The sequence below is a fragment of the Bison bison genome, unplaced genomic scaffold (assembly GCF_000754665.1).
Source record: "Bison bison bison isolate TAMUID 2011002044 unplaced genomic scaffold, Bison_UMD1.0 scf7180017864143, whole genome shotgun sequence".
Classification (NCBI taxonomy): Eukaryota; Metazoa; Chordata; class Mammalia; order Artiodactyla; family Bovidae; genus Bison; species Bison bison.
Window position 1 is genome coordinate 1,526,213 of NW_011494715.1, and position 13,172 is coordinate 1,539,384.

Below are 13,172 nucleotides of genomic sequence, written 5' to 3' on the forward strand. Positions count from 1 at the left end.
TTTTGGGCAACTCGGACCATAACAATACAGAAGAGCTCATTCCTGAACTGTAGATTACTTCCGCTCCATAAGTCTTTTCCATATCCAGGAGATACTGATGTATCCATTTGGATAACTGGTTGAGGCAGGTGCCAATTTTTGCAAATCCTGTTTTGCCAGGATTTCAGAAAATGCAAAACGATCTTGAATAGCTGGACTCACACCAGATGATTAGCGCGTTCTGACTTTTAGAATTAGGGATGCTGTCCAACTAAAGATAAGAGGAGAGGAGGCGTGGAATCACTATTAGTTACGTCGGATGTTACACGTGATTTTACGTATATTTTATCCACAACATAGGAAACAGATATTACTATCTGCATCTCACAAGTGAGGAAGCTGAAGTTCAGAGAATTAAGTAATCGTCCAAGGTCATGTAATAAGTGATTGGCTGACCCCATTTCCTGGGGAATAAAGGCCCCTGTCCCCTTAGCCCCTGCCCAGCACTAGGATGCCTCCCCTACCACCACGCAGGCGCTTATGCTCAGGGTAGTCATCCTACACGTTATGAACTCACACACCTATTTTACTGTCTGCGTTGTTGGCGTGTGATGCTTTTGTTACCCTGAATACAGTGTGAAATGATTTCTACAACATCCTGGTTCTTTTAAAGTTTGGACGCTATAAAAGTACAGAATCTAACAAAATGTACTGCTGGCCTATGAATACCTCAGAGGGTCACACAGGCCTGCTTTCAAGAGGTGTCCCCCCCGTGTGTGGGTGTTCACTCAGTCATGCTGACTCTTAGTGGCCGCATGGACTGGAGCCCTCCAGGGTCCTCTGTCCATGGGATTATCCCAGCAAGAATACTAGAGTGGGTTGCCATTTCCTTCTCTAAGGGATCTTCCCGACCCAGGGATCAAACCCACGTCTCCTACGTCTCCTGCATCAGCAGGCGGATTCTTTACTGCTGAGCTACCTGGAACCTACCTGAAAAGTCCTGCCCAGCCTTTCACCCTGGGGACCAAATGGAATTTAGCCTGACCCGATTTGATTACAAAGAGTATTTCCATATTCGTGAATATGAAAATTTTCATTTCCTGCTCAAGGATTTCTAATTCTCTTACGCAAAAACAAAACAGAAAAAAAACATGGGAGGAAGCAGTCAGGGAAGGCAGGAAGGTTGCAGGAGACAGTTTGCGGCGTTATTTTTTGAACAGATAGGGCGAGGGCTCTGCTTCCCTCAGAACTGAACAAGGGAACAGTCCAGGTAAAGGAGGACTGCTAGGGAACAGCAGACTTGACCAGAGCACTCTGAACTCTAGCCCAGAGGAAAAACTGTACTGGGGGGACTTCCCTTGTGATCTATTGACAGCTAAGACTCATCGCTCTCAATGCAGGGGACCTGGGTTCCATCCCTGGTCTGGGAACTAGATTCCACATGCAGGAACTAAGAGTTCGCAATCCATAACTAAAGATTCTGTGTGCCACAAGTAAGACTCAGTGCAGTCAAGATAGTAAATTAAAAAAAAACAAACAAAAAACTGTATTTGGTTCAGTTCCAGCATCTCTTGTCGTGACTGAGGAGACTAAAGGAGTAAAGTAGGCGTCAATCCCAATCTCCCAATTTAAGCCCTGCTCCCTTGCCTTCTGGAAACCATCAGTTTGTTTTCTACATCTGCGGGTCTCTCTCTGGCTTTTGTAGCTAAGTTCATTTGTGCCCTTTTTTAGGTTCTGCATGTCACTTGGCATGACAGGCTGCAGGCCTATCCACGCTGCACATGGCATTGTTTTGCTCTTTTTTATGGCTGAGTAATACTCCACTTCATACATGCTACTAGGTACAAGACGGATGGCCAACAAGGACCTACTGTATAGCATGGGGAACTCTACTCAATGCTCTGTAACAGCCTATATGGGAAAAGAATTTTACAAACAGTGGATATAAGTGTTCATACACCTGATTCGAGTTGCTGTGTAGTGGAAACTAACACACCGCTGCACATCAGCTGTGTGCTCAGTTGCTCCGCCGTGTCCAATTCTGTGACCCCGTGGACTGTAGCCCGTGGGCTCCTCTGTCCGTGTGGTTTTCCAGGCAAGAATACTGGAGTGGCATGCCATTTCCTACCCTAGGGTATAAATCAACTATACTCCAATAATTTTTTTTTAAAAGAAGTACCGTCATAGGACAAGAGACTACATTCACAGACGATGGTGCACCAGCCAGGAGAAGCATCAGCAATGACATTCAGAGATCCAAAAGCTTAGCTGAGAAGAAACATAATGATGATAATGTATAAAGATCCCCTGGAGGAGGAAATGGCAACCCACTCCAGTGTTCTTGACTGGAGAATTCCATGGACAGAGGAGCCTGGTGGGCTACAGTTGACAGGTTTGCAAAGTGTCAGACACAAATGAAATGACTTAGCACAAGCACACAAGGTCAAAGTGGAAAATGTATGTTCTGAGGTCACTAAAGATGCTTCCAGGGACTTCCCTGGTGGTCCAGTGGCTAAGACTCCATGCTCTCAATGCAGGAGGCTCAGGTTCGATCCCTGGTCAGAGAACTTAGTTAGCAAGTGGTTAGATCCCACTTGCTGCAACTAAAGACCCCATGTCCCACAACTAAGACCGGGAGAAGCCAAATAAAAATAAAAATAATAAAAAAAAAAGATGCTTCCATAATGCTCCCCTTTAGGATCTGCTGGAAATGCCAAAGACAAGGAAGTTCAGTCTGCAACCAGAGAGCAGTCATCTATTAGCCCAGTGAATGTGGCTGAGAGTCTATTTGATGCCCCATCATTCGTCTTTGTCTCCAGTGAACTTTGGAATAAAACGTTCATTCAATTTCACAGCTGGGAGAGGCCTCAGGGATGGATGTTATCCACCCCCTCGTTTTACTGATGAGGCGCCTCAGACACAGATAGATTTGGGGGACTCTGCTTTTCAACTTGTATGAGAACCTGATGAGCAGTCACAGAGATGGCCTCTGGATGGCTCAGGCTTGTGCTGAGTCTGCACGCCCCACCGGCTGTCCCCATGAGCAGACCTGGATCTGCCAGAGCCTGAGTTTCAGCTGGAGAGCTGGGAAAATGCGATCACCTTGTGGCTCAGAAAATAACATTCAGATAAAATATTCAGAAAAATGTGCTTTGGCTTTTGTATCCTAGCTGAGAGGCACAAGCTGAGAAAGGAAGAGAATTAAAACATGTTCTACTTCCCACCCCCCCACCCCCGCTTATTTTTTTACATTTTATGGAAATACACGTCCGGGGAGAGAAACTGTGAGCCTCTGCTTGTCTTGAGACATTGACAAAAGTGACAATAGAAAGAAATCTGGCTGGTTAAGAGGAAAGAGGAGTCCACAGATGTGGCATAAAGTGAAGTTTAGAATTTAGCAGGTCCTATAGAATTTTCATGAATATAACAGCTTAGGGATGCTCTTTGAGAAATTGGTTTAAATACACTAGGCCTATGTAGCTAAACTGGCAGAGAGTGGGGGCAGGAAACAGAGTGGGAGGGATGCTGAAAAGGAGGACGTAGGGGGCAAGGAGCCTGCTGCCCAGGGAGCCGAGGGGGCCGCAGTGTGTGTGGAGGCGGGGTCTGTTGTCTTCCACCCCAGGAGGAAGGAAGCGGTGAGTTCAGAGCACAGCCCTCCTCCTCAAGAATCTGCTATCTCACCCTTGCAAGGAGAGCTCCCTCCAGCTGCCCTGGGGTCTCTCATGATCCATGCACAGGTTGGAAAAGAATTTCCAGACATGAGACAGAATGAGAGGAGAATAAAGTTTACCAGAATGGGAGACGCTGTTAGAACATCGGGCCAGCTCACGGGAGAGCCAAGTGTTTTTGCAAGCTTGCAGCCAATTTTTATAGTCTCAAGACAGAGAAAATTCCTTGTGAAACAGTGGCATTAGATGATTGGTTAAGGTGCTATAGAGTGGAGAGTAGGGTGGGCATTTTACATAGTAAGGGGGTCAGGGAACCGGACAGTTGAGATCAGGAGGCTCATGGCAACAGTTACTATGGGGCTTGGTCAGTTCCAGAGACTTTTATGCTGTGACCTTGATACAGGGATCCACACCTGTGACCTTGGTATAGGGCTCCACAGGGTCAACCAGCAGCTAGTGAAGCAGGGGACGAGGAAAATGGGCAGGAGGCCTTGGCAGCCTTCTTGCTGTAACGAAAACAAAATCCACAATAAACTCAGGAGACTCAAAAGAGAACAGAGGAGAGAAAGGGAACCTTTGTATCAGACGGAGCTCTGTGTGTACACTCCACGTGGAGACGTGCAAAGGGTACTTTGGGCTGCCACCTCCCTCCTTCCTTAATCTTCCTGCTATCCCCAGGCGCCCAAGTATGCAAACATCCGGGTCCTGAAGGACATTAAATATTGCTTAACAAGCAGGGTAACCCAGAACTGTTTACATGGGGTGACTGAGAGACTCTTTCATTCTAAGCATGCCAAGTCTAATATTCCTCAGTCAAAGAAATTCATCAGAACCTCTAAATGTTTTCCTAAGCTAAACAATAAAACATTCCTTGTTCCAAAATTTTAAGCAGTGGTCTGGGGACATTTTTACATGGTATGGACATTTTTTTTAATGCATAGATGCCGTAAGAGACAAAAGCATTTATTACTAGTTAAAGATCCTTTTCTCATACCACTGACAGCCTTCTTCCTGCTTGTGCAGTGGAAAGAGGGTGTGTGTTCATCGAGGCTGTTCACACAGGGGCTTGGTCGCCACTCAACTTCTGTGTCCTGCTCACACCTTCATCCAAAGCTTTATCACGCACTGAGGGAGCACCGCCTCCTCCATTTGACAGAAAACAGTGACAATTACACCACAGGAAGAGCTTCGACACCAATAAAGGGGTCAGGAAGAGACAGAAGCTCGAGTCAACTTTGAGTTTGTGCTTTGAGATCCTGCCTGTGCACTGTGAGCCCCCAGCCCGCTGTGTTCATCCTGGGACCCTCACAACCCTGCATCCAGCTCTCTTTGTTCCTGGTCCTCGGCTATTTCCCTTTCCCATTACAGGCTCAGTACAAGGGTAGGGAAGGGACTTCCCTGGTAGTCTCACGGTTAAGAATCCACCTTGCAATGCAGGGGATGCGGGTTCAATCCCTGGTTGGGGAACTAAGATCCCACATGGTAACTACTGAGCCTACACCACAACTAGAGAGCTCATGCACCGCAATGATGCAACTAAGACCTGAGGAAGCCAAGTAAATTAATTAATTTAGAAACAAAAAGAGTAGGGAAGTGATGACTCTTCTGGTCCTCGTGTGTGTGTGTGTGTGTGTGTGTGCGCGCAAGCGTGTGTGTGGCACTGTTTGTGCATGTGTGCTCAGTCACTTCAGTCGTGTCTGACTCTTTGCGACCACGTAGACTGTAGCCCTCCAGGCTCCTCTGTCCATGGGATTCTCCAGGCAAGAATACTGGAGTAGGTTGCCATTTCATCCTGCAGGGGATCTTCCCAACCCAGGGGTTGAGCCCACATCTCCTGTGTCTTCTGCATTGGTAGGCAGATTCTTTACCACTGAGCCACCTGGGAAGCCCCATGGCAGTGTTCACTATGAACTAAATTACCATTTCTGAATATATGCCTCTCCCCCAAATAGCTGGATTACTAGATGCTTAACTAGCAACTTCTCGTAGACTTCTCATCTTCAAAACCTAAGCAGATAGGAAAACGCTTACCGCAGAGCAGGAAATGAATGGATTGCATTTTTTTAAAAAAATCAATGAATGAATGAATGGTTTCTGGCTGAACCTTCTGGAGGCCCCACATGGCACCAATGGGTCCTAGGAAACCAGGTTTCCCATGGCAACACCACCTCCAACGTATACTGTGCCTGTCACTCAGTGGTGTCCGACTCTTTGCGATCCCATGGACTGTAGCCCCCCAGGCTCGTCTGTCCATGGGATTTCCCAGACAAGAATACTGGAGGGGGTTGTCATCCCCTCCTCCAGGGGATCTTCCCAATCCAAGGATCGAACCCAGGTCTCCCACATTGTGGGTGGATTCTTTACCGATTGAGCCACCAGGGAAGCCCAAAAATACTGGAGTGGTAGCCCATCCCTTTTCCAGGGCTTCTTCCCGACCCAGGAATGGAACCGAGGTCACCTCCATTGCAGGCGGATTCTTTACCAGCTGAGCTACCAGGGAAGCCCACTGTTGGACTTAGGAGGTACTTTTATTTCTCACACGGCCGATATATACTGAGATAGCAGGGACAGTTTACTTCCTCTGTATGTTTTGGGTTCCAAACATTCACCATACATGATGTCCATCTCTCCCTTCCTTTCCCATCCCTGCAGGACAGAACGTTGTTCCATCCTGTGAGTAACAGCTGCATGGACTGTAACCCTGCAGAGAAGAAGATCTTCATGGCCAGATGCGATCCTCTCTCAGAGACTCAGCAGTGGGTTTTTGAACATATTAATATGACTGTTTTAGAAAAATTTAACTACCATGCCAGGTCCTAGGAAGAAAAAAAAAGGAAGGACGAAAAGAGTGATTCCCTACAGATGATAAAAAAAATTCAACTTTAGCCAGCCTCTGGGTCAAAGGAGTCAGGAATAACTTTTCCTAGATCCAGGAAGCCTGTTTGGAAAGACCTGTAAATGCCTTGTCCAAGGAGGGCGTCCTGAAGAACTTCCTGCATCCCGAAGAACTTGGCTGAGAACCTCGCCAGCTGCTTCCGAGAACTTTGAGCAGTCCCCTTGCTGGCCAAGGGCAAAGATGACTTAGGGACCTTCCCAAACAACTGCTGAGTTAATAAATCCTAGCATTTCTCAGGTCAAATCCTGCAGTAGTGAGTAGCTATGAATGGACCCTATTAAGTGGGTGGGTGGGGGTGGAGATGGAGGGCGTGACCCCTCTGACAGCCTGTTGCAGGTTTAGAATAAGCCCGTTCTGCAACTAGAATGGCTCAGAGTGCTGCAGAGGATTCTAGAGTGTGCATACCATCCTGTGTCCTTGTGTTATTTTGCCATGAGGGTGTGCTATCTGAGACTTAAATTACATCACGAAACGGACTTCCAGCGTCTCCATGCCTTCACTGACGTCTGTCATTTTCCTTTCACAGCAGAGGTAACTTATTGGTCATAAAAGTTCATGCTCCATAAGCCAGCTGGAGTTCTAATTCAGTGCCCTTGTATGAATCCAGTTGAAAACAAACACGAATAAAAAACTATGCTACCAAGTTACTCCAAAGAGAAATATTTCATGGAAGCAGCAAAACCATGTAAGGTTTAGGCGAGGAATTTCACTAGGAAAATCTATTTTTACTTTTCTATTATTTTTAAAATTTTCAGAGTCTGATGTTAGTTCAGTCATTGTTTTATTAAGGAAGGACATGGAGTGAGGCTGATGTAATTTGTTGAGGAGATTCTTAAATCCAAATAAATCTACACTCCAAGAAACGTGTGAAAATGACTTGGTACACTTCAGTTATGTCTGGTAAGGGCTGGGGACATAGAATTGGTTGGGTGTTCCTTTGGGCTGGCTTTATTTTTTGTTGTTGTTCCTTTTTTTTATAGTGTAGATATTAATGATGCTTTTGTTTTTCTTGGACACACATTGAAGGACTTTCCATTAATAAAGTGCTTCTGACCCCATTTTCTATTCATGGGACAGTATTTCAGGGATGATTTTAAAACTAAATGGAACACTTAATCCTTAAAAGAATTTTTTTTACTCTTCAGTAACAGTGGGGGTAGGGGAAGAATATATGGAGATAAGCCTGTAGAGGAAAGAATGATATTTTGTCATACATACATTTCTCAAGTGTTTTTTCTTCCAGGTAGAAAACGGTTTTTATTTTGCTTTCGTTGTTTTGCTGCTGCTGCTGCTGCTGCTAAGTCGCTTCAGTCATGTCCGACTCTGTGTGACCCCATAGACAGCAGCCCACCAGGCTCCCCCGTCCCTGGGATTCTCCAGGCAAGAACACTGGAGTGGGTTTTGTTGTTTTAACTCAGTTTTATATTAATAATAATAATATATATATATAGTCTTGGATATAAAAGCATTGAATTTTAGAACTAGGAAGACTCTTAGAATCCAATCTGTTTTTATAGATGAATAGCAAAAGCCTAGAGAAAATGGTCCTAATTCTAACAGGGCGAAAGGGTCTTCCAATGCCTAGTGTCCAGTGCTTTTCCTCCTGTGTTGCATTGACTCTTACATCATCCAAGAAGGTTCAGGTCCTTACTCTGATTTCACTTGAAATGTTCAGTCCCTTGATGACAATAACGTAGCTGCCTGGGGACACCTACAAGAGTAGCACTCACGTTCAGAAGCTTAAACAGATGAAACCGCTTCTTATAAATGTTCCTGATTGTGTTCTCTCCTTGAAATCTAATCCAACATCCAGTTACACTGCCCTGCTAATAGGTGGGGAAGAGTTACTTCATTCTCCTTACTGATGTTTCAAGCGTTCTTTTGAAGAACTATTCTGTTTAAACTGACAGTCGCAGAGATTTTTTTGTGTGTTGGTCAAGAGATCTTGAAGCATTCAAGATGCATGATGGAGAAAATCGATAATGAGAAATTAACCTGTGTGTTGAACAATTTCAGAGAGTGGGTGAAGATTTATCTCAAGTGTTCAGAGAGCAACCTGGTTGTAGGAGATGAGTCTATAAAAATCCACATTAGGTCATTAAACAGTTGACTGCTGTTTACAGTCGCACCAAAGAGCCAGCCCCGTGGGCTGTGCCCTGGAAAGCCTGGATCTGCAGCATTCGAGGATGCTGTCGTCGGGGGGAGCTGGTCATAACCCGCTTGGCACTGTCCCCAAAAAGAACCTGAATACTGCATCCTTTAGGTGTGACACCTGGGATCACAATGGGTTGCTTTCCTGATCTCAGAGGGCCTTGTACTCTTACTTTGGCTTAAAGGATGTAATACAAAAAAAAAAAAAATTAAAACTAGAAGATTTTTTCCAAGAGAAGCCTGGGACATGAAAGCCAAAATTAGATCTTCAAGGGACTTCCCTGGTGGCCCAGTGGTTAAGACTTCCTGCTGCCAATGCAGAGGGCAGGGGTTCGATCCCCAGTTGGAGAACTGGATCCCACATGCTGCAGCTAAGATCCGGTGCAACTCAAATAGATAGATACTTAAAAAAAAAAAATCCTTAAACTGCTAAGTAATTGCTAGACGTGTGAGAAGACCGAACACCCAAATAGAATAAAAGGAAGTCTCAGAACCTCCCCCTGGGCAGAAGGGCCTGGCACTTACATGAACATGTCCAATTTCCCAGCATCACTGAGGGTGGGAATCTGCTTCCTTCAAACACCACCATGACTGTTCTGAAACATAGAACATTACATATGTTTGTGTATTTATTTGGCAAGAGGACTGAACGGTCACTGGAGAGATTATCTTTCCTGGAAAGAACAGCATTTAGAAGTTGGAGCAGCAGAGTTCTGACCCACCCTTTTATCAGAATTGGAGGGAAAAAAGCAGAAAGTTCATCTGGCCTCGGGAACTGCTGCTTCTCCAGGATAAGAAATGATTTTTCCCAGAAGTTAGAAAATAGTTAACTTTTCAAACCCCTTTTTAATGTATTTACCAAGAATAGGCTGTGCTGGAAAACAGTTGTGAACTAATCATGGGATTTTCATGTGTTCCAAGGCTGATGAATACCATGGCAATAACAATGTGCTGCTTCTAGGTCTATCAGTACTTAATTTAAAATATCCACATGATCACAAGACTGTTTTTAAATGCATTCACTGTCTCAGAGTCCTCAGTGTGTAATGCAAGGCCCAGGATTCTTTTGTGAGTTGGTGCATGAGAGGTCAGTCACTTCAGTTGTGTCTGACTCTTAGCAACCCTATGGACTGTAGTCCGCCAGGCTCCTCTGTCCATGGGATTCTCCAGGCAAGAATACTGGAGTGGGTTGCCATTTCCTTCTGCAGGGAAACTTCCCAACCCAGGGATCGAACCCACATCTCTTATGTCTCCGGCATTGGCAATCAGGTTCTTTACCACTAGCGCCACCTGGGAAGAGCTTTTAGGCTTCCTGGGGAAGCTGAGTGGTGAAGAATCCACCTGCAAACACAGGAGATGCAGGTTTGATCCCTGGGTCAGGAAAATCCCCTGGAGAAGGGATTTGTAACCCATCCAATATTCTTGCCTGGGAAATCCCACGGAGTCAGACATGACTGAGTGGCTGAACAACAGTAACGTGAGATTCCTGGGAACACTGATTTATCCCTGATACCCCTTTCAGAAGATCTCCTGAGGCTTCTTCCCCTGCTGCTGCTGCTGCTAAGTCACTTCAGTCGTGTCCAACTCTGTGTGACCCCATAGACGGCAGCTCACCAGACTCCCCCATCCCTGGGATTCTCCAGGCAAGAACACTGGAGTGGGTTGCCATTTCCTTCTCCAAGGCATGAAAGTGAAAAATGAAAGTGAAGTCGCTCAGTTGTGTCCAACTCTTAGCGACCCCATGGACTGCAGCCCACCAGACTTCTTCATCCATGGGATTTTCCAGGCAAAAGCACTGGAGTGGGGTGCCACTGCCTTCTCCTGACACGGATATAAAGCAGAGATATTCTTTCATAAGCAGGTGCTGAAGATAAAGAAAGAGGGCATTTTATATAAATCCTGAGAGGGAACACCTCAAAGGGAAACTATTTCTCAGCAATTCCCTGTGACTCTGGGAGCTGATGGCAACAATGACAGGTAGGCCACATCTCCAGACATGGGTGCCCTTCATCCCCTGCTTTCACAGCATCCCCAGGTCCTGCTCTGGCCATCATAACTCTCAGATGACACCACCAGCTGGCTGTAATTACTCTCCACGTGTGTGACCAGAGCGGGAACACTGACAGGTGACAAGTGGCCGGTCCTCCCACGCCGCCAACATGAGAAGATTGCTCTTTGATTTATGTCTGGAGCCCTTGTCAGAGACCCTGGAGCTGTCGGCGACTCTATTTGGTGGACTTGACACTGGCCAGGAACTGTTATCACAGTCACGCATCTCTGCTCCCGACATGCCAGGCTGGTGTGCCTGGTACTGCGGCTTCAGAGATGCCAGCTCAGGTTCATGTCTGATGCTGCGCTTCATAGAAACCTGGGCTCATTTTTTCTGCCCTCACGGCCTGAAGTGGCCCCCCTCAGCACATCAGGAGATGGTCCGCAGGGTTTCTACAGTCTGCTGCCCACCACGTGTGCCCGGGTCAGCCTCAGTACAGAAAGCCTGGACACTGAAGAATCTTCTATCTTGACCTCACTCACCTTGTGAAGGATGAGCTTACTAGTTTGTAACTCAGAGGCACAGGTCCCGGTTTACCAGGAACAGTCCTAGTTTGCACCTGGTTAATTATCATTACACAGAGATCAAATCAGTCAATCTTAAAGGAAATCAACCCTGAATATTATTGGAAGGACTGATGCTGAAGCTGAAGCTCCAATACTTTGACCTCCTGATGCAAACAGCCAACCCATTAGAAAAGACCTTGATGCAGGGAAAGACTGAAGGTAGGAGAAGAGGGTGGCAGAGGATGAAACGGTTGGATGCCGACTCAATGGACATGAACTTGGGAAAACTTTGGGAGATGGTGAGTGACAGGGAGGCCTGGCGTGCTGCAGTCCATGGGAACGCAAAGAGATATGACTGGGCAACTGAGCAACAGCTACAATTATCATTAGTGCTTCCTTTTACTTTTAAAATGTCCTAGTTTGGATAGAAAAGTATCTGGTCGCTCTATAATCTACCTGCCTGTTTCCTTCCTAGTTCCTCTATAGAAAGTTAAAATGTCCAGTACTTAAGAATGCCCAGCATCAACAGGAAACTATGAGTCTCACCCCTTCCCTTTACACAGGACCAGATGACAACCAGTTTTATTTGGGGATTGTCTAAAGCATTCACATGGTTCTTCACAAGTTGCTTGATGGAGGCTTTTCAATTAAGGCTTCTAATAACTATCTGTTTGCCGTGTCAAGATAATCCTAGTTGAATTTTATTTTCATGATGTGAAAAATATATATATATTTGAAATCAACTAAGTCATTTTCTACTTTTCCAAGCTCAAAACAATAGCTCCCTATCAACAGCCATATTATTAATTCTCAATATTTTGGTATGAGATGTGTGTGCTCAGTCTCTCAGTCATGTTCGATTCCTTGTGACCCCAGGGACTGTAGCCCACCAGGCCTCCTCCATCTGTAGGATTTCGCAGGCAAGAATACTGCAGTGGGTTGCCATTTCCTTCTCCAGGGGATCTTCCTCACTCAGGGATCGAATCTGAGTCTCCTGTATTGGCAGGTAGATTCTTTACCACTGAGTCACCAGAGAAGCCCCTAAGAGTCCTTGAGTTAGTAGCTCAGTTGTGTCTGACTCTTTGCGACCCATGGACTATACAGCACACCAGACTCCTCTGTCCATGGAATTCTCCAGGCAAGAATACTGGAGTGGGTAGCCATTCCCTTCTCCAGAGGATCTTCCCAACCCAGGGGTCAAACCTGGGTCTCCTGCTTTGCAGGTAGATCATGTACCATCTGAGCAACCTTATATCCATCTAAATAGTTTTGCTGCATCAAGACAATTCTAGATTAAATGTTTTGCTCATGATTTTAAAAATTTATTTGAAATCAACTAAGTCATTTTCTGCAAACACCCTCTTCCAACAACACAAGAGAAGACTCTACACATGGACATCACCAGATGGTCAACATCGAAATCAGATTGATTATATTCTATGCAGCCAAAGATGGAGAAGCACTATACAGTCAACAAAAACAAGACCAGGAGCTGACTGTGGCTCAGATCATGAACTCCTTATTACCAAATTCAGACTTAAATTGAAGAAAGTAGGGAAAACCACTAGACCATTCAGGTATGACCTAAATCAAATCCCTTATGATTATACAGTAGAAGTGAGAAATAGATTTAAGGGCCTAGATCTGATAGATACAGCACCTGATGAACTATGGAATGAGGTTCATGACATTGTACAGGAGACAGGGATCAAGACCATCCCCATGGAAAAGAAATGCAAAAAAGCAAAATGGCTCTCTGGGGAGGCCTTACAAATAGCTGTGAAAAGGAGAGAAGTGAAAAGCAAAGGAGAAAAGGAAAAATATAAGCATCTGAATGCAGAGTTCCAAAGAATAGCAAGAAGAGATAAGAAAGCCTTCCTCAGTGATCAATGCAAAGAAATAGAGGAAAACAACAGAATGGG

General features: G+C 45.4%; 1 protein-coding gene across 1 annotated transcript in view; it reads left to right on the plus strand.

The window, feature by feature from the left end:
- The window catches only part of GALNTL6 (polypeptide N-acetylgalactosaminyltransferase-like 6), a 1,008,296-nt gene extending 1,001,584 nt beyond the window's left edge, over positions 1 to 6,712 (plus strand). The window contains exon 11 of the mRNA XM_010840244.1: positions 6,300 to 6,712. Coding sequence (XP_010838546.1) covers positions 6,300 to 6,467 — 168 coding nt within the window. The 3' untranslated portion in view covers positions 6,468 to 6,712. The remainder of the gene's footprint in view (positions 1 to 6,299) is intronic.
- The last annotated feature ends 6,460 nt before the right edge of the window (positions 6,713 to 13,172 follow it).